The following is a 23,531-nucleotide window of genomic DNA, read 5'->3' on the forward strand; positions in this document are numbered from 1 at the left end:
AAAGTCAAATCATAGGTGTGAATGAAGTTGGCGGTCTTTGAACGAGTTGAGAAGTCTACATGTAAAGTTTTGACTACTAGAAAGTCAAACCGTAGATGTAAAGGAGTTTTGGAAGACTTTAAAACTCTAAGTGTAAAGGTTTGAACGAGTTGAGAAGCCTATGTTGTTAAAAATTTCGGCGGCATAACGGCTATAAAATGAATATTTTCAAATGAATTAAGCTTAATGTTTGCCCAACAATTGGCAGCCCAACTACAAATGAGTACAATCAAGTCTAACGTTTGTCTAACAATTGGCAACCTAATTACAAATATATATATATATATATATATATATATATAATCAACCCAACTCATATTATATAGTTTAAATAAAATTATATTTTATAAATTATAAAAAAAAACTATGAGGTTTTGCAAGAACCTCAATTCTGGTGTTTTCACCGATATGACAAGTGAAATTCTTAGAGGTTTTCATCACTGTGCATACTCTTAATATACCTCACAAACCTTAACACATATACCTTGTAGAAAACCTTACCTCAACATTAAACCTTGGACGTCGAGAATTTCTAATCCTCCTAATAGAATAATTAATAGAAATTAAATTTGTAGGATCGAACTATGAAACGTCTTATCTAAAAGCATAAAAGTAGATTTATACGATATTTTTCGGTGTTTTAACAAGTGTCTAGGACATTCTTAAAATAAAATGTCATATTATCTATTCAATAATAAACTCATCTTTTTGCAAGACATTGTAGTCGTATAAAATAGCTAATATAACACTTTATTTTAAAAGCGTTCTGAAAAAACTTGTTAAAATGTCTAAAAGTGTCATATAAACGTATTGTAAAACTTTTAGATATGACCCCTTTTTGGTTTGATCTCATAAACTTAAGTTCTAGAGAAGTACTTTCTTGTAGCACTTGGACATTTTAAGCATCCTATAAAATCACTTTTGTAGTGTACATTAATATGGAAAATAATGAATATCAACACACTTTAACAACCATTAACATTTACTAACACACCTCACACACCTTAACATGAAAACTAGCATGTTAAGGTATGTTAGTGTGCCCAAACGAAAAATCGAAATACTGAATTGCCCCTCCTTCACAACGATAATGTGTCTTTTCGTCTGATCAAATGCTATTGGAAGTGAATTGATGGCCATGATCATGTCTCAAAGAAAAAAAAAGTTTTCATCGGAACCCAACCATATACGTACATACGTAAGTACGTACATACATACATGCATGCATACATACAAGTAGGGCTGTAAACGAACCGAACGTTCAACGAACCGTTCGGCGGAAAGTTCGTTTATGTTCGTTTATTTAATAAATGAACGAACATAAACAAATTTTTTTGTTCATTTAGTTAAACGAACGAACATGAACAAGAGTCATGTTCGTTCATTTATATTCGTGAACGTTCGTTTGTTCACCATTCGTTTATGTTCATTTATGTTCGTTTATATACTAAATTTAGTATATAATCTTTTGTTTATTTACTTTGAATTCAAATAATATTTATTTATGTTCGTTTAGCCCGTTCGTTTATGTTCGTTCTTTACCGTTCGTGTTCGTTCGTTTGTTCGGTTAAGTTAAACGAACGAACATGAACAAACTTCCGTTCGTGTTCGTTCGGTTCGTTTACAGCGCTACATGCAAGGTGGGTTCAAATGACAAGCATAAATTCACTGAACATCAAGGAAACTAAGGGGCAGTTTACTAATCTCTTACCACCTCTTACCCGTTAAGAGATGCTTACTCGGGTAAGAGGTAAAAGTGTTTACCTAACAACAAAATCAACAATCAGATTTTCGATCTTTGACCGTCTTCTTACTGGAGTCAGGAAAAAAAATGAATCTTACCGTGGTAAGAGGTATGTATTCCTAATCTACCCTCTTCATCTAAAACCCTAAATAGATGCATCTTTCTTTATACAAACACGTGGGTCATGTCTGATTCAAGGTGGAGAAGCATCGGTGTCCGGTTCAAGGTGTTGAAGGGTGACGGGAGGGCGGCGTGGGGAGGGCGGCGACGGGAGGGCGGCGACTGGAAGGGAGGCGACCGGAGGCGGCGATGGCGGCCGGTCTGGAGGTGGGAGAGAAGATAAGGGAAGTTTCAGGTTGAGAGAAATAGGGTTTTGAGGGTTTTGAGTGGAAAAGAAATACATGTAGATTAATAAAATTGGGCTTAAATGTATCTGGGCTGATATGGGCCAGTTTTTTTTTAATTTTATTCAAATATAATTGGGTTTAAATAATACAATAATTTTCAATTAATACTTATTCCAAAAAAAAAGGATATAATGGTCTTTTTTACTCGATCACCACTTAACACAAAATGTTTGGTAAACAATAAAATACAATTTGCACTTAATCCAGTCAGACCTCTTATCACAGTCAGACCTCTTACCCGAATCAGCACTTAACCAAAAAAATTGGTAAACGGCCCCTAACTATTAATAATAAATAACACTAAATAATTATGAATATTATTCATTATAAATATCTCATGAATATTATTCTTTGTAGATATATCAACAGGGAAAGGTTCATTTGAAAAGTGGTAAGTATTTAAGAAGTAAAAAGAGATCTTAGCCCTTTATCTGGTCAACATTTATGACTTTGACTGTGAAGCACGAAATAATTCCTCGCATGGGTATGCGAAAAATAGAGTGGCGATTTCGTAATTTTTACAAATAAGCGGCAAATGAATTCATATGTGAACCCGTTAATTAGTTCACATGCGAACTATTCACATATAAATCCACGAGTTCATATGTGAATCAGTTAAATAGTTCATATGTGAATCAATTAAAACAGTTGATATGTGAATTATTTGGGTTCACATATGAACATATAATTCATATGTGAATCACATATGAATCCGTTTGCTGCCTATTTGAAAAGTTACGATACCATCCCCTCTATTTTTCGTATAACCCCAAATTTTGAGCAGTTAAAGCTACAATTTTTACACAACCATATGAAGAGTTAGAACCACTTCTTTACTTCTCAAATAGTTATCACTTTTCAAAATAACTTATGACTATCTCAATAATCTTTAACACTACTTAGAAAAACCAAGTAAATATTATGATTCAATACTAGCAAAATTGCTTTGTTCTTGGTTCCCAAAAGAACCTGAAAATAGAAAAGAATAAAACAACTTCAATTCCAGTCCTTGTAAATTTTGAGATTTATAGTGTCTGGCTGAAAATAGACATCCAATGGGCTTAGTATTCAGCCCATATTTCTGACTGAAACCATCCACCTGACCCAACCCACTCCCAATCCCAGCCAGCCCATATGGCTTCATTTTCATACAAAAAGACTTTGGTTTGGACTTTGGTGTATCTAAAATAATTAAGCTTTATTAAATGCTATATTACAAAATCCTATGCTTTTATAAATTTTACACATTGGTTACAATTATTGGATGAAAATTAGTATATTTATGATTTTATGCTTAAAAGTTTTGAATATCTCTATTAAGTATAAAAATTACAGGGATTCTGATCATATCAGCCAGCTCCGGTCTTGTTTTTTTACTGGCTAAAAGTTTTATGAATCATATTTTATAACTTGGAAATTAGTCTAAAGATTCATAACTATGAAGACCAAGGCCAACTGATATTAGTTGGAACAATTGTTCTCGTCTATTATAGATCCAGTATCTATCAATCTTTAAATAAACCAAAAAACTTTAAATAAGTAGAATGCATGGCTAATCTCTATTTTGAACTCATCTTTGTCTTAACCTTCAATAAGGATTCTAACAATTTCTATTCATTGTCTATGAGAACAAGTCATCACAATGCTTGTATACAACTATTAGTCGAAAAATATTGAGTTGTCAAAACTGAAGTCGTTACCAAATTCCATTTGCCCAAACTGGAAGCCCACGTCAACGTTATGTGAACTGGTAGAAGATGTAGCAACCGATACAACATTGTTTACTTCAGATTTTGCAGCCACTGGACTTGAAATATTTCGGACTACACTCACTCGGGGTTGTGACATTGTGAAATAAGCGGGCACTGAGGTTGTCGGAGAGATGAAGGAAGGTGATGTATTACTATCAAATGCGTTATCAAGCGTTGGAAAAATTATACTATTGTTAGATGTTGAAGGGAATTGAAATGACGAGGTCTTTATATTTTCGGTTGTGGGCTTATCACATGTTTGGAGGTCCAATAGAAATTCGGGGCACCTGGGAGCTTGCTGGTTTTCTTGTTGTAGATGTTGAATAATTGATTGTGGCGGTGATGGCAATGGTAGTGGAATCGTTGAAGTTGTGTTGGTCCCAAGGTTACAGGTATGGCTTCCTCGATAAGATATGTTAAAGATATTTGGATCATCTTCAGTTCTTTGAACTTGTTTAGTTGCAAGACAACCTTCTGAATGACGATATGTACATCTATAATAACCTCTGCAAACCAGTACAAATGGATGTTATTAGAATCAAGCTCTTAAATTTTTAGAAACAATGTAAGCACAATCTAACTTAATTTGCATGGAGCAACTTGTCAATATTTTTATATTCATATTATTCACTTCATTGTTGAAAAAAAAATCTCATTTTATGATAACATATTTAATTAAAGGCACTAATTTGATTTAACTATAAGAGGCACTATATAATATATATATATATATATATATAATGATTGCAAACTATGTTATTTGTACAAACCGTACAAAACTCATTTAACCAGTCATAATTTTTTATATAGTTTATTTTCTTTGTAATTATGAGAGGTTGATTGATCATTTTTATTGTGGATATTATCATATTCATTATATTAATTTTAAAGAAATACATGAAACAGATTCATTAAAGTTTCATAACCATATATGAAACAACTTTACCAAAAATAGTATCATATGAAACAATTTTATAAGATTAAACGACAAAATCGACGGATGATGATGATTTACATGGTTTGTACAAATATGGATAGTGTAGATTTAATTGTTTTTATCTCTCTATATATTTAAATGTATGATGTGGATAAAATAAAAATTAATAATCTTGCAAGAAAAGGGGCCAAACGGAAAGAAAGTAGAACAATTCAAATGTCACAACCTCCTAACTCATTTTGTTAAAAATATTATTATTTTAATAATATAATATTATAATTAATCATATTTAATAGTTTAATAATATATAATATATACAATTGAGAAAAAGCAAAAAAAAAAAAGTGGATAAATGAGCAACATCTTTTTAACTTTCCTTAAAAATATTCTATTTAACATAAACTTATTTTGATTTGTTATATTTAGTGTTTAAAAGGTCATAAAAGATGCGTTATGACGTAAAAAGCGTCTCTGTCAATTACGAAATGTGCCATATCGTTTATGCGATGGCACCTTGAGGTGCGTTATAGCGCACCGCGAAGCGCGCTGTTTACGAGACATGATTTTTTTCAAATTTTTTTTTATCTTTTATGTTTTTAGAGTTTTAACTTTTGATTTTACATTTTTATAGATATATATAATCACACCACTCATAGTTTCATGAATTCATAAACGTTATAGAAATGACCATTTTACATGACAGGAACATATTTGAAACCCTTAAGATTAGCTATCGTCGTTCTTAAACGACCTACAATTACTACACCATCGTTAAATTGGTAATCATGGTCATGATTCTTGCTTATAGATTTTTCTGAAAAGTAGAATAAAATTTGGAAATGAGGTTCTTAATTTTGTGTATTCCCACAAATTAACATGATATAACATTGTAAACTGAACTCTATTTGTAAGTACCTGGGATGTTTGGCACCAAGAATGTCCTTTTGACCATACTTGCTCCAACTATACCCATCATCAAGACCTTCTTCAACCTCCATATCTGCTCTCACTTTCACTTCATTCTTCCACTTTTCCATACTACTAGGATTCCTACAATCAGTTCAGTCTTAATTTAGATCTATATATATATATACACACACACACACACACATATATATATATATATATATATATGTGAAATGGGTATGAGTCACAAAACAGTATCTCATTTTAAAAGTATGAGATTTACGTACCTCTTGGCACTGAAATCTTTGTGATCCTGCAGATCTTTGAACTCATGATCTGAATCTTGGGTGGAGAAGACTTGTGATTCCAGCTTTGTGATTCCGATTCCAGCATGCAAATGCGACTGAGTACCAATAGCATTGGGAGTGGTGAGCAAAGATAAGGATTTGTCGTAGGAATTGAGGATGTTATTGATCAAGATTTGTTGGGTTTGATGGGAAGATGAATTAGGGTCGTTGAGATGAATCTGGAGCTGTTTAGCGTATTCCTTACCTTGAGTCAACGATTCAATCACTCGTTTCTCATCCATATTACTTTTGCTCAACGACTCTCTTTAATTTGCATGAGATATATATATATATATATATATATATGTAGAGAGAGAGATATATATATATATAGAGAGAGAGAGAGAAAGAGAGAGAGAGAGAGAGAGAGAGAGAGAGAGATTTGTGTTGAGTTTGACATGAAGGAAGAAATGAAGTGATGGAAATATAAGGAGGAAAGAAACCGAGTTAAATTTGTTAGAATGAAGAAAGTCCAAGTCGTTGGTCATATTGAAATTGTAGTGGGAGCAAAAGGTTTGTGTTGACCATTTTTATCATCCAATCCAGTCATATTATTTCATAAACCTTTTCTTTCAAGTCGTATAATAAAATCAAGTCAAACATCACCATTCTTGGACCCTCTTTTCACTCCAAGTACAATTAAATAGGAATTTTGAGTTTTTATACCATTATCACATTATGTATTTGAAAAATATGCTTCAAAGTTGTCTCCGCATCAAAATTCGTAGAGACCCATTGAAGTCTCTCGCGGTCTAATAAATTATTTTTTTTGTTGGACGTTGATTTTAAAATTCCGAAATCCTCCGTCAAGTTGTGGTGACCCATCAAGATCTTGAAATGATGAACTGATGACGAAATCAATCAAGAACCTATTGAAATGGAGGAACGAACGAGCGAGCAAGAGAGAGATATGAGATGTTGATGCCAAGAGAGAGACATGGGGCCATTATGTGGAAGAAAACATATTTGAATATTAATGATACGACGAGTATATAATTGAGAAGATTTGTACTTTTATTTTAAATGTCTACAAAGATTTATCGCCACCACCAGTGCTGCCATGCCCCATCACCACCACCACTATGTCGCCACTTATACGGAATAGATCAACTAGTTGGTAGACTCTCATTCATGAATCCGTAGGATAAAAACAAACATAACGGAAAAATGTTCAATTCAAAATAGAATGGAAAGAAGCTCAACTCAAAAATGTCATTAGTTTCAGCTCATATAAAGTTACGGGGCCACCAAGATATGCACGGAAAGCTTGTGATAGGCCAACATATTTAAAACAGAGGGGTTTGGTCCATCTTCCGGCCCAAATTTTTTCATCTATGGCTCCGGATCCGACTCCAAAGATATTTTATGTTATTTTCGAATTTATTATGTTTAGTAAGAAGATTGTGTGAAATCAACAATTCTTTATTTTCATGCCACTACAAGAATATTATCGATCTCATTTTTAATTATCGGTTTTTGAATTCTGAAATTTTGGCCGACCTGTCAATTAGGGGTGAGCAGCGGAACCGGGTACCCGTTTGCGGAACCGGAACCGCCTTGGAACCGCCAGTTCCGGAACCTGAATCGATATGAGTGGTTCCGGTTCCGGTTCCTAAAATACGGAACCGATTGAGAACGGTTCCGGTTCCGGTTCTCAATTTTTCGGAACCGTTACCCGCCGGGTACCCGCCAGGACCGGTTCCGGGACCGGGTACCCGGAACCGACGGGTACCCTGAACCGGAACCGGCGGGTACCCAGTGTTTTTCAATAAAAAAATAATTAATTTTTTTAATACCAAATGTATATTATGTTACATCTTCAAAGGACGTGGTCATCTTCATTCTTCATCAACTTTCTAGTTCTACTAAACTACACTTCATAGTATGTAATCGTTAAGTTTTGAACATTTACAATTATAATATGTAATCGTTAAACTTTGAACATTTTCTATTATTATGGTTTATAATCGTTAAACAATATTTATAACCATTATTCCGTATAATTTGTATTATTGTTTATTTAATTTAGTGTTTTGGCAATATTTTATTTTTTATTTCTAAATAACAAAATTTTAATATTTTAGGAAGCGGGTACCCGGAACCGGAACCGGTTCCCGGTGGTTCCGGTTCCGGTTCCAAAAATTCAAGAACCGCTCTAATCGGTTCCGGTTCCGGTTCCAATATCTCAAGAACCGCCGGTTCCGGTTCCGGTTCCGGTCAAAAAAGGCGGGTACCCGCCTATGCTCACCCCTACTGTCAATATTAGTTTCGCCTACAATAGGTCTTCTAGTAATCATTTGAGGATCATCAAATAATATTGAAGTTTTTTTCTCATCTTTGAGTTTTACTTCACTTTCATTCTGCTTCAGCCACTGGCTAATTAATATTATGATTATTATTTTTCTAATTTAAGCAAAAACTATGAAAATGTTATCAAGGATATTTTTATAATTTTAACAAAAATTATGAAAATGTTATCAAGCGGTATTTTGGTCATTCTTTATTACATGGACAGACCTACTGTTGGTCCCGTTAGGGTCTACAAGATGTGTATAGCAGTTTGTAGAAAGGGGGGGAGGATAAATACAAACACAATATTTTCAAATTTAAAATATATATTGATAAGAGAAGATCAATACAGATTTTACAAGATTGTTTATGGAAAGATAAGGTAAGAAAAACCTATCTAAACAATCTAAAGTTTACACACTTAATCTTAGCAAATAAGAAAAGATTTGATTTTAAAGAAATAGAAGAAAGTAAGTTCTATCTGGGAGAGAACTTGTTTTCAATACAATGAAAGGGATTCTAACTTGCTCTTGAAGATAAGCGTATTTGTTCTTAGATGTGTGTTCTTTTACTTAAGCGCAAGAAAGCTCAGAGTAAGTTTTTTAGTAAGAGTATCTCTGCATGGAGATAGAACACATCTATTTATACTCGTTGCATTAAATGTGCATTTAATGCAACATGGTAGGGTTGGAACTCAGCTCAAAGTTATGAACTGTATAACAAGCTATGAAGACTTCAAAGCTAAGGAAGGAGAAACACTTGAAGAAACTATGAGAGATTCTCCATCTTGCTGAATGAGTTGAGTAAGAATGAGATATAGAAGACAATGATTAAAAACAATGTAAAGTTTTTGAGCAACTTGCAACTAGAATGGAAGAGTTTTGCAACCTATATCAAGCTAACACGTATTTATCTGAGATTGATCTACATGAGGTATATGAGACATTAAAGCATAATGAAGAAGAAATGACGGAGATTAGAGAAGCCAAGAAGAAAAATGAGAAACCAACAGCAGTTCCACTGGCATTAGTTGTTGAGAGAAGAGAAAGACATTCTTTTGAAAGCTCCAGGAGAGAGGGAAAAGGGTGAATCATCTAGAAATGATGAGAATGGCAGTGAATTTGATTCTGAAATGCAGGAGTTAAAGCAAGAAATGGTACTTCTCACAAAAGCTTTTTATAAAAAGTTTTATAAGAAGTCTTCTTCCAACAGTCAAAGATATTTGTTGGGTTTAAGTTGTGCTTAATTGTTGTATTCAAGTGTTTCTCCTTTGTAAATTTTGTCTTTAATGCTTTGTAGATATAAATAGTCTTTTCTTTGTAATCTTCTAAGAATTTGAATACAATTACATTTGGTGAAAATTCTCTCTAACGTTCAATATTCTGTTCTTGATTATTGATTATCTGATTGAAGATTTGGGATTCACAATATTCTTCGGGTTTTAAGCATTATGAATACAAGGATAAGTTTGAAGGGAAAAAATTGAAGGTAAAAAGATTGTTGGACAGAAGAAAGAGGACAAGGAAAGTGAGGAAATGATCAAATGCTATAATTGTTGAAAGCCTGGTCACTACACCAGAGATTGCAAAAAGCCTGTAGTAATTCTGATTACTACAAGAACAAGATATTGTTGTCTAAACAAAAAGAGGTTGGTAAAGCTCTTATGGTTGATGATGATCATTGGCTCAATGTTACTGATGATGAAGTTGAGGAAGATGTTTATGTTCACTTGCTTCATGGCAAAGGAATCTAAGGACTGTAGCTCAGAAAATGATGATAGTAATTCATGCTATTCGGAATCTTCATTAGAGGTAAATCATCTTACTTATACTGATTTTGTGGAACAAATGCAAAGTATGATGTTAAAACTCCAAGATTTTCAAGAAAAGTTAAAGGAGAAAAATCTTGTCATGGTTGCGTAACTCAATGAGTCAAGAGGTTCGGGTGACCTGTCACACAACTTAAGTCTCCCTACAATTTGTGCCAAGCCCTTGTGCTAGTTTTAATCCATTCTTCTAGCGTTTACTTGCCAGTTGAGGTGATTTTGGAAACATTTGGGACGATATTCTAAGGCTTTTGGGGGAAATTTGAGAGGTTAGCATGGAGAGTGAAGATTTATTGTTTAAGGTCTCAAGTTTGACTAAAATCTAAGGTTTTTCTTGGAGGTAGATATCTCCATTGAAGATCTTGGCTTGGAGGTTTCAAGTTCTTCATCACCAGAAGGCTCAATCTAAAATTTAAAGGATCGTTGTTACAAAGAGGAAGTTAATTGCTAAAGTTTTGTTATATTCAAGCTTGATTTGTAAATTTGAAAAAAATTCATTGAGGAATATGAGATTTAGAGGTTTAATTTAGAAGTTTCAAGCTTTATCATTGGAAGCTAATGAATTGTTGGAATCTTTGTTCACCTAACCTAGTAAAGTGACTTCATTCATGTCATAAATATTTCCAGTTTAGTTTCAAATGTTTCCTTGAGATTATTATCAAATTTTATTGGGTATTTGATATTTTCTTAGTGGTACATTTGAGTTCATAAAACATTGAGAAACGCTTATATTTGAGTTTTTGGGACAATTTTGAGATACATATCATAAAAAAGCATGATTTTGATAAATTCTTACATCTATTATTAGATTTTTGTCATTTGTCTCCCGGAACAATTTGAGGTTATAAATCATTGAGAAATATCTCTAACAGGTTTATTGAATATTTTAGGGAGATAAATCATTTGAGATTCATCATTCAAGCATTTGTTTCAATAAAATGAGGTTTTCTCCGCATTGGGACATGAAATTACATATATCATTTAGAAAATTAATATTGTTTACTTACGTTGACTTCTCTTGAGTTAATCAAGTAAGTTGAGGATTTTGTTGAATTGGATTTCATTCAAACGTGTTTTGAGATTTTGCCTAACTTTAATCGTCTAATGTCGATAATTGGATGTTAGATTGCATGATTTGCTTAACTTATGTATTACATGTTTTAGGTGCGTTTGATCATCCAATTATTGAGTCATGTAATTTAGACTATAATGTATTCGATCTATATGCATAAGCAGAGATGCAAAAAAAGGCCCCGACCCGAGACCTAGCCTGAACCAGCCTCAGCCCATCCCAGAAAAGTGCATTCTAGTGAGCTTGAAACTTTGTCTCAAGCCCGAGCAAGGTAGATTTTCATCCCAAGCCCAGACTTAGGCCAAGGCCGAAAAAGGCTTGGATTAAGCCCGATTTTTGGTCCCAAGCCTGGCCGAAGCCCAAAAAATCCTGGTCAGCATAGCCATACGCTGTTTTATAATTTAAAATTATAATTTTTTTTATAATTATATTATAGTTAGGTAATTTCATCAACACATTCAAACATGGAAAATGTTGGTTTTTTTTAAAACATTTGGGTTTTATACAATTGATCACTAAACATCCTTCTACAGATAAGACAAGAAGCCAAGAACTATCTTAATTAGCCACTCATGACTTATCTATGTAGTACAACCTCGCAGCTTCATTCCTTTTTCTTTGATTTTGAAGTTTTATAAAGAAATTGCATAATTGCTCTTGTAGCTTCAATTTCTTTCAATCTTCTTGTAAGAAAATTTTTTACATTGCATCTAGGTAAATTTTTCTATTTTTGACCCATTGTAAATTTATTTTAGAAGTTATTTTATTAAAATCCTAGATTCATTTTTTTTAAATCAAGGCCTTGTCCAGGCCCGAAAAGCCCGGCATGACCCAATAGGCCCAATTAAAGCCTAGTTTATACTCAAAGCCGTCTTAGGTTTGCTGAAGCTTGGGCTTTTTTCTGCAACATTAAAAACGGTTTTTAGGTTCGGTCTTAGGCTTGAAAAAGTCCAGACTCTGTGCATCTCTATGCATAAGTGTTGATCTTCGTTGGATAGTGACTAACGCATAAAGTATTTATTTAGGGGCCAGAATACAAACGCAACAAAAAAAAGTTCAAGTTTCATCTCGTATGTTCTATAAAAATAAAGAGATTGTTGGGGAAACTAGAAAAGAAAGACCAAACCTAAGCAATCTACCCTGATAAAAAATTTGCTCTCAAAGAGATATTGAAAGAGTAGAAGAATGTACTCTAATAGATCTGAATAATTAAGGCAGTCTTCAAATATTGACGATGATTTTTCTAAGAAACTATCATTCGTAATTTTTTTCAAACTAGGGATTTGCAACACTGGCAAGGGTCGTCTTTTATAGCCACAAACGCATTAAATGTTGTGTGCCAATTTTAACGTACGTCTTCATCTGATTTGTGTATGTTTGTACTCTTCATTTTAGCCTTTGGATATTTTACAAATATGATGTAGACGGTTGCTTCCCTAAACCATCATTTTGTAAATAGTGGGAACAGTAAAGAAAGTATGTTACTAATAAAATAGTACTTTATAATAGAACAGTGAGAGAAAGGGATGAGGTTCACCGGGAGGGACAAGGCTCGATCGTCGGATGCTTGAGAGTATTTTATTTCTAAAACGTTTGTCTATACATTTTGTACATCAGTAATTTATTTTTTATAAAGAAAAACACATAAAAGTCTTCCCCTCATTTAACGTGTTTTTAACAGGTATAAGAGGGAGGGATCAAATTCGAGCATTTTTACAAACTACGATGAATAACATGTAGTTTCAAAACTGGAAAGTGATATAATCGAAAACAAAGGAACCAAAATTGTAGTTTGCTCATTATTTTAATATGTAATGTTAGAATTGTTTGAAATTTTAACATGGCCATTTTTTAATCCTTTTATACTTGTTAGCTAGAAATAGCTTAGTTTTGCGAAAACCAATTACTTTTTCAATGAGTTTTCCAACTAACAACTAGTCTATCAGCCAACAGCTAGTTTATCAACTAGTTTCTCAAACAGAACTTAACTAAAATGTCACAAAGATCATGCTGGCGGACTCCTCATACGTCGTCAGAGATAAATTTTAATGTGTATTTTGCTATTTATTTTCTTATCATCTAACTTATAATGCTTGTTTAATGTGACTTATTGATCTTAATGGGGATTTTAGATGCAAATTAGTATGAGTTGTAGGTTTTGCTACATCCATTCGACCATTCCTAAAAATTAAAAATTTCAATTGTCACATAATTTCAAATTTTACGTGCAAACCTTTTAGAATGATGTTATGACTGCAATTAATACTTGGATTTTGGAAACATGAAGTCCAGTTTTCAAAATTGGAAATTGGAGCTTTTGACTCAATAATTTGGAGATTTCTATCTCGTTGTAAAAAGTATACGTCTAAGAGGAAGTTACTATCATAAGCAAGGATTAAAGGGGGGAAATGCCTACTTTACCAGAAAGCACAATTGTTCCAATCTTTTTGGAGACTCTGTTACGCCTATATCAAGATTATAGATTGATTGGATAAGTAATACATATGACAAAATATAAAATTTCATACAATATATTTTTATTAAAAGTGTTACAAATGAAAACAACAAAAATGTTATAGCATCCTATTTTTTGTCCCAGTTGAAGGAAGTGTTGAGCCGAGTGAACCGCTAAAGAAAAAACCAAATATGGAGTATGGCTATAGTGTCATGCGATAGTGACATTTATCACGATAGCATCAGTAATATTGAGATTACAGTCGTCCCGACGTAGTGTCATGCGATATTGACATATGTCACGATAGCATCAGTGGTACTGAGTATGTGGTCGTCCCGGCTATATTGTCATACGGTTGTGACATCTATCATAAGAGCACCAATGGTACTAAAAGTATGGTTGTTCCAGCATAGTGTCGTGCTGTTGTGATATATGTCACGATAGCATCAGTGATACTGATTGTTTGGTTGTCCACACTATAGTGTGTGGTTGTTACATCTATCATGATAGCATCAGTGACATCGAGTGTTTGTTCGTCCCGACGACTGTGTCATGAGATTGTAACAGTGGCATGATAGCGGGCACAATAACATCAGATGTACCAATATTTGGTGCACCTGGGTGATTGTGCCATGTGATTATGGCAATGGCATGATAGCGAACACGATAGCAATATCTGGCGTGATTATTCCATGTGAATGTGAAACTGTCACAATCGTTAGGCATAATAGCATGAGATGTATCGAGATCCGGTGCATCCCAGTGATTATGACATTGTCACGACCACAAGGAACGATAGTCATCAAGTCTTGAAGTATAAAAATGGTTTTAGAGCTATGGTTTGTCACTTTTCTTTACCGTGTTCATCCTACTCTGATTTCGGCGATTTTGGAGCCCTAACGGGCGATTTTTGGAGGCTTTTTAGAGCAAATGGACGGTTATTATGGAGATTGAAAATCTATGGTGGATAGTTTCAAAGATTCTTTTAGAGGTAAGCTTTTTAGGCATTTTGGGATCTATTGTTGGTATATTGGTAAGCTTGAATCTTGGTTAACTTTGGTATCTTTTGGCATGGATGGTGATCTTAAGATGATTTCTTTGGGAGTTTTACTCATTTATCTCAAATTTTACCAATAGAAGCTAGAGGTTGGGGTTAATTAACCTAATCTAGCAGTGTGAGTTTCAATTTGTTTGTGAAAACTGTATACATGCCAAAAATGTATATTTTGGAGTCTTAAGATGTTTTCTTGATATTTATCAAATGTGTTAATTATCTAATGAGATATACATCTTTGGGACATTTGATTTTATAAATATTGTGAAATACCTATATTTGGGGTCTTTGGACATTTTGATTAAAAAAAATCATAAGAGTATGTTTAATTGATTATTTAAGGCATAAATGAAGATTATTTGATGTTAATGCACTTCTAGTATATTTGATACTATAAAGCGTTTGGAAAATGTACTTTGTTGTGCTATTAGGCATTTTGGATATATAAAGGGTATGATTTCAGTTGGTGAACAATTTGTCTCAACCAAGGATGGGTTTTTGAGTTAATCATACTTTCGGTCTGCATAAATATTGATTAAATGGGTTTTATTGTTTATGTTGGCTTTTATTTGAGTAGTCATATAAGTGTGTAGTTATTGTCTTGAATTGCTCAATGTGTATTTTTTAGGGACGTTGTTTGGTTTAAATTGCTCAATGTTGAGCTTGGGTATTATTTGCATTTATTGCATCTTTATTTGAGAATTACATGTTTTAAGTGTGTTGATAATTTAATTAGGGTCATGTAACTTAGACTGTAATGCAATTAATCCATAGGCATAGGAGTTTGTTTGAATAAGATGGTTATTCCCATGTTATAGTTAGAAATAGTCAATGGGTCATCGGGAACATTGTGGTGCGAGCTCATGCAGTCGAACATCTGTCATTAACATTATGGTGTAACTTCTAGTGAATGAGCAAATCTAATATTGTTGGGGGTCCTAATACAAGGTACAAACCAAGATTGGTTGAACTTGATGACCACTGATCCATAGTGGGGCTCACTAATATGAAAATGTCACTTACTTTTATGTTTCATTACATTCAATGGAATAGGATCTCCCTTGTCACTAGCAGATGTGTTTTAGATATGATATTTTACGTGTTCTCGATGTTCATACCCATGATTTGATGTTTTGGATATCGTTTATTATCCATTCTTGTTGTTCTAGATACTTGAGTTTTATCCAAGTTTTCTACGATTTAAATATCAAGTTTTATTCATATGTTACACAAGTTTTGGGTTTTGATCTCAAATGAAAATGGGTGTTTGGGTTATTGGGTCACAAAAATGGTGAGTTTGGGAAGTTATTGCTTTTATGGTAAAGATGTTTCATTTTGGAAATGACGATTTAAATAAGCATACTTTCTGTGTTATTGTTTTATAATCATAATGAAAACTGACTAAACTCACTAGGCGCTAAGCCTAATACTTTTTCTTGTCGGCATATGCATAAGATCCTTGTTGAGGAATGATACATGCAACACTATGAAAAGTTGAGTGTTATTTAGAGGCACGAGAAAGATTTAGGGGCTGTTTGTTTTTTTATTTTTCCACTTAATCTCCTCTTATGTACATAAGAACTTTCAGATCGTTTGTTTTTTTTTTTCAAATTAAGAGCTGAATTCATTTATTTTCTCTGAATTTTAAGTGGTAACCCTAGCCCTTAAAACCTCTTATTTCTATCGCCTCCTTACGTCGCTTGTCCGCTCTCGTCCCATTCATCGATCTCTCTTGGTTTCTTCTCAAACAAAGGTAATCTTCTCGATCTCTCTTGGTTTCTTCTCGATCTGCTTCATGAATCACATCGCATATTCTTTATACGTCGCAGATTCTGCTTATTGACGGCAACTGTAGAGTGGAGGACTGAGTTAAAAACCCAGCAACGACTTGTAAGGTTCTTTTCATCCACTTTTGCTGTTTGATATATTCATTTGCTTAGAGCAAACCCAGTTTTTGATGGCTTCAGTGATGCATAAAATTTCAGTTTTTGATGACCAAATGGCCTTAAAAACATTAAAAGATGAACCAGTTTATCCAAGTATTTTGGAATCACCCAAGAACCCATTTACCAAAAAGGGAACCTGCCATCACTATAGAACCCTAATCCATGAATCTTGGGATCAGCCAAGAACCCATTTAATAGATTATTAAACCAATTTAAGGTTACATTAGAGATGTTACTGGAACTTGAAAACATTGATCGATGCCTTTGTGTGTGTAATCCATTAGAGCTGCAATTAGAGCTGGTGGTTGTAAAGCATTTTTTCTTAAATATGATAAATAGGAACCTTCAGACTTCAAGAAGCGAACTATAACCGAATAAGTTTCAGACTTCAGACGTAAAAACAAACAGTCTGACTGATTCAGATTTCAGACGTAAAAACAAACAATCTGACTGATTCAGATTTCAGACTTCAGCACCACCTCTTAAAAATCAGAAGTGAATTCAGATTTCAGACTTCAGCTCCTCTTAAAAAACAAACGCCACCTTAGCTATTCGGGGACGTCCTCCTCATCTTGGAGATAGCAACTATTATTAGGTTTTAGTAACACTCGTCCCCAATCTAGACTTTGCGTAAGGTTTGGTTTACAAGTGTTGACGTTTAATCTTAGATAGTAATTATAGATAATAAAGCGTTGACATTTAGAAAGGAATTTATCATTTATTTGGTATGTTATAAAAAATTTAAATTCGTCATTTTTTTTCCAGATCTTTGAGCTGTTACAGATGTCTTAAAATGACAGGACAATATGAAATTCACTTAAATAAAACCATTTTTTCTAACATTTTCAAAATCCGGCAAATCGGCTTAAAAAGGTAAACACCTCAAACAATATATTTCGGTCAACAGATGTATAATTGACCAAAGTTTAAAACATATATAATTGGATCCCCTAAATTTTGATGGATTGGTTTTGTGTCTCACTTTGGAACACCTCAGACATAACAATGTCAAAAAAACATGTATCCACCTTTGTACATAGAAAGTGATGCAGGATGGAAACGAAATGAACTCAAAATCTGAGGGAAAACTCAAATACTGAGAGTTTATTAATTGAAAAGTGATTCTCCAAAGGTTATAAAGGGGCCCATTTGTAGGCTAGATATTCTCGGAGAACAAGGTAGGAAATTTAAAATAAGGAAGGTAACATGATTAAATTCTAATCCGAATTAAAACTTCAATCATTTCATTTTGTATCGAAGGAGAAAAAAAGGTAATAACTATACCTAAATATTAATCCGATTACCATGAATCTCAATTTAAAGTTAGTACACAGAATTCCATACCCGATCTCATATATGCATGTAGAATTCTGCTGAAAGTCGTATTCGATGAAATTCGTATGTACGACTTATAGGGAGATCTTTCATGTCTTTCGAGTTTCGAGATCCACCCTACAATATCGCAATTGAATTAATGAGCCTCCCAATATCCCGAACAGTTCCTGTAGGCTGAGCGCCTTTTTCAAGAAAATAGAGAATAGCGGGAACGTTTAAATAATTGATTCGTGATCGGATCATAAAAACCCACTTTCCGAAGATCTCTTCCTTCTCTTCAGGATCAAACATCAATTGAAACAATTTGATAGACGGCTCATCGAGATAGATGTAGATGAAAAAGAAACCCCCCCCAGAACCGTATAGGAAGTTTTCTCTTTGTACGGTTGGCTATGGAACAAAGGAGTATCCTGGATCTACATCGAGGTGTTGACAGTGATTTTCAAATATCCTCAAGTAAGATTCGAACCTATAATCAATCGGTTAACAGGTGATCGCTCTACCACTGAGCAACTGGGGAACAATGGGAGATTTGATCTCATAGAGTTTCATTCCTGTTCTCAACCCATGACCATCCATCTTTTAGAATGTATTGTTAAAAGATCATCAATTTCTAATGAAATGGATGCGGTGGTAGCTTCTCGGAAACCCAGAGTTTTTTAGCAGGAAATCCTTTGATATCACGGATTCCTAGAATTTTTTTATATCCCTTCTAAGTCTAAGTGTTCAATTTTCAAATGGTATTTCGTAGGAATAAAGAATACATGGATAGCTTACAAAATCCATTAAACATAATGACTAATATAAATAGTGCCTTTTTCAGGGGATTCCATCATGCAATCAAAAAATATGGATCGGTCGACTTATCACGATTGATTTCTCACACACAATTAGGTTAGGTAAGCTTACCAGATGCTAAAGCGTGGGTGTTTTGTATCCATTGAGCAAAGTCGGGTTTATCTTTGTTTTCTTTATCAAATTTAGGGTGATTGTTATCATGTTGCTATTGTCAGATTGAAATGTCATAAACTGCATTTGATTCTAATACAATTCACTTCGTCTAGATCCTATCCAAAAGTAAACGCGAAATAGAACGGATAAATAAAGGGAACAACTATTTCTAGGAGGGGTTATTCGTCTTCTCTTCTTCATCCAGGATGGGGAAGAATAAGATCAGATGTATACAAAGGGAAAGCCGTGTGCAATGAAAAATGCAAGCATGGCTTGGGGATGGTTTTTTCTAATTCATAATTTTTCCTCAATTGAGCACGTCTAACATATTTTTTCACAGTAACAAGATCACTATAACTGAATTCATTGAGTTCACCACCGTAGAACTCAACAGTTACACCTACTTGTTCGACATTATACTTAGATTTTGCCCTTCGAAAAGGAACATCGACTCTAACAATCCCGTCTCCATCTACTAAAACAACCAGAAATGTTTCAAAAAAGGTAGGAATACGACGTACAAAAAATTCACTCCCTTCTTTATCTCTAAAGACAGGATACCCTAACCATCCAACCGCTATTCCACCCCCCCCCCTTTTGTCTCGTTTAAAATCTATTTGGATTATTTACTCGGATCCATGAGACAATTGAAGTGGTGTATCCTTGTTCTGGGATCCTTTATCTTTCTTTTAAATCCTTGGGTTTAGACATTACTTCTATGCTTGTTAATCCTCTCAAAATGGTAGCAACATACCGCTTTTTGTGATATCTGTCTATCAAAGAATCATACCGATGACTGATTTACGCACAATACATTGTAGATCGAAAAAGTTTTAGCCGTTCTAACAAATTCTTTTGAATTGAAAATTGTCTCAAATTGGAACCTTTCAATTTTTGTATTGAAGATATACTTATGAAGTTGTTCCAATTTATTGATTGGCATTAACCCTGGATTGTTGCCGATGAGAAATTAATCCTTTACATAAGGGTTATATTGCTCCCAATTTTAATGAAATACAAGATGCTCATTGAATGATAAATAAATAAAAAAAACTAATCTTCACTTCTACAATTCTATAGATTCCATGTTCTATTCTAGATTAACCAGGGTAAGTAATTGAAGTCTCGTTTGTATTATGGTTTGTATTTTTATTATGTATAGAACAATGCTCGATCAAAATAGGGTAGTTAAATATAAATTAAAATAAAAAATGATGTGGATAAACTCGCCCAACGGTCATGCATCACGCAAGTCGCGTATGAAGTCGCGCGTCCCACAAACTCGAATGTAGAGTCATGTGACTTCCCAAATGACATGGTCGCATGGAGGATTTTGAGGCTAATTTGTCATATTTTGGGTTTCTTTCAATTGATTTGTAAGCCCACTAATCCATGAAAAAGGATACTAACCCTTTGTTCCTATTCATGGCAAAAGACATGGATCCACCTTTGTACATAGAAAGAGATCAAGAAGTCTCATATAGTCTTGTTCATTAGTATGACCTTATAGGAATTCATTGGTACTTTTTAACTGTTTTTGCTCCTTTATCGAGAGATTTCATATCTGCAAGCATTTACGTAGAAAATTTATAGTTAAAACAAGGCTTTCGTGATCACAAGTGCAATTTTACTTTAATTTTCAAATTTGCATCTGTACAGTAATGAAGTTATTAGCTATATATAGTTTAACTACAATATTTACGTATTCATTTTGTACGTTGCATGGCTGAACAAAGCCTCTTCTATCTCTAAATTTCTACTTGGATTATGTTCAACCCATCCATAACCAGCTAAGAGAGTTATCTATACTATATTATAAAGTATTTGACAAAAACTCTTACAAACTATTTTTTATGCATGAAGTACTGTATATTGATGCATATTACTTAAAATTCAAGATTACAAGTAAACTATGCATAAGTACAAATTATTAAAGCTCCATGTTTGAATTCGTGTAACTAACTACGGATAAACATAATCAAATAAAGGATAAACATTTCATTTTAAAATATAAAAAATCTAAAATATAATTAGGATAATTATCGAGTTCTAACAAAATAATTAAATATTATTTTTATAAGAAAATTATATTATTAAACTAAATATAAATTACCTCGTTATTAAACCTAAATTAAATTATAATAAAAAATTAAATTAAAAATTACACAAAAACATTAATTTTAAATAGTTAATTTGATACTAATATCGTTATATTTTTGTCAAAATTTTATGATATCTTCAAATTTATATTTTATTTATAATCGTTTTTTTCAAAATCATATAAGACCATACTATAACATCGACTGACATAAAAAATAAAATAAAATATTAAAATCAAGATGTATCTTGTTGCATTACACGAGTACCCTTCTAGTATATAATAAGATAAAACAAAGAATACAAAATAAAATATATATATATATATATATATATATAAAAAAATGGTTGTTGATAGAAAATAAAAAAGGCAATTAATAAGGGGTTGATATTTTGTAAAATGGTTAGCTATTCCCATATAAGCCAAAAGCAAACTCAAAAAGCACCTACCATTGGAACAAATTCTCTTTAATTTGCTTACAAGGATCTTATCACATTTTGCTTTTATCGATCGATCGAATGACTACAGAATCCTACCAGCCTCCAATATCACCAACTTGTAATTAATCTTCGTACGGAATCCTCTAATTTATATGTCCCTACAAACAACAAATTTGACATCAATAAAACATTGATTTGATTCCGTCTCTATTTAATTCATCCTTCAATTTTTCAAAATTGAGTTTTTTCAACTCATTATTTCACTTAACAAGAAAAAAGTCACAACAACATTTTCTTTTTTTTTTCTTTTTTGTAACAGCAGGTTTTCGGATCAACTTAAGCGCACTGACTAATCCTTCAAGAGAACACGAACAGACTGGAGTCATCGTAGAAAAGATCAAATCAATCAATATACATGTAACTGAAGCAAAAAGGTAGAAGAAATCGATTAACCAAGCTTGTGAATTTGGAAGATAGCCTCGATTAATCAACTAAATAAGACTGAAAGAGTATTGCGTGCAAAAAATACAAGTGGAAAAAGAAATTTAACGCGAATGAAGAAATTAAATTTGATTACTTAGAGTTATTTGAAAAAGAATCGTGAAAAAATAAATATCTTCAAGTAATATGTTGATGTGATTAATGATTTATTATATTCGATTGGTGTTTATGATGGGATAGGCTTAAGATGAGGGATTAACGTTAAAGGTTACGTTCGATTAAGAGACTAAGGGACCGTTTATTAAACACTTACTTGGTAAGTGTTTAACGCATAAATTTCTTCATCGGATGAACATGAGAAGGGCCAAGCATCTTACCGGGTAAGAAAGATGAGAAGAATGGAGAGTCTTACCCGGTAAGTGAGGATGATGACTCTTACCCAGGTAAGCGCTTACCTAGTAAATTGTTGCATTCGATATGCTTTGATGTACTAAAATCTTACGCATCTAAATAAATTATAGTGTTGACTCATATTGATAAGCCCTTACCGGATAAGCATTTGAGTAAACGGTCTTAACTAACAAGAATTTGAGTTGAGTATATTCGATTAGGTTTAGTTGAGGTACAAGTATTTAGGTGTTACAGTTGCTTTAATGTTCATGTTATGAGTTAATGGTTTAGGTAGTAATTTGAGAGTTACTGTTATGATGGATCAAAATGATTACAAATATATTTTTACAATTTATTATTCGTTAGATCAAATAGATTAAATTTAAGTGGTTTAAGGTTCATTAAATTCACATCGTTTATGTATTATTATAATCGGTCAATATAGAAACAATGTATAGCAATACACAGGTTAATGAAAATGTTAAACCTTTCCAACTCGTTTATATATATATATATATATATACACACACACATATAGACGAATGATCATGTGAGAAGAAGTGTGACGGTGAGAAGCATAAGAATGAATCTGGACCGTTGATCACCTTTAATCTCAAACTCACCCATGAATTGCGCTTGATGCAGGGATGATTTAATGCATCTCATCCTAATGTGCATCCACGGGTGGAGATCCCTTCTTACACTTCTCACCGGAACCTAACCTTATATAATCTTCTAACATCAAAATAGTAACAGTTATCAGATTTTTTTTCCTTTAGAAACCTTAAGTATTTGATGTTACAAATGGTCATTAGTGCGTGATAACTGTCACATGTTAGTTACTTATTTTTAGAGATACCAAATATTGACGATCCTATCCATTTTTAGTTAATAGTTGATTAGATGCATCGTCAAATATGGTTCATTGGTCTTTGGAAAAACAAGTTTGTAGTTGTCGACTTTGTCTCACATATAATTGTGAAGACGACTAAAGAAGGGGAGAATTACATACATACATATACATATACATATACATATACATATACATATACATATACATATACATATACATATACATATACATATACATATACATATACATAT

At 33.1% G+C, this 23,531-nt stretch overlaps 1 protein-coding gene across 1 annotated transcript; it reads right to left on the reverse strand.

Moving 5' to 3' along the window:
- Window positions 1-3,651: 3,651 nt before the first annotated feature.
- LOC112525917 (probable WRKY transcription factor 30) lies at window positions 3,652-6,383 on the reverse strand. Its single transcript, XM_025136232.1, has 3 exons — window positions 6,072-6,383; window positions 5,794-5,928; window positions 3,652-4,447 (listed from the first exon to the last, which is right to left on the reverse strand). Exons 1-3 carry the CDS (start codon window positions 6,371-6,373, stop codon window positions 3,850-3,852), a joined length of 1,035 nt encoding a protein of 344 aa, XP_024992000.1. The 5' UTR covers window positions 6,374-6,383; the 3' UTR covers window positions 3,652-3,849.
- Between the last annotated feature and the right edge of the window lie 17,148 nt (window positions 6,384-23,531).

Source organism: Cynara cardunculus (assembly GCF_001531365.2).
Source record: "Cynara cardunculus var. scolymus isolate 2C chromosome LG 13, CcrdV1, whole genome shotgun sequence".
Lineage (NCBI taxonomy): Eukaryota > Viridiplantae > Streptophyta > Magnoliopsida > Asterales > Asteraceae > Cynara > Cynara cardunculus.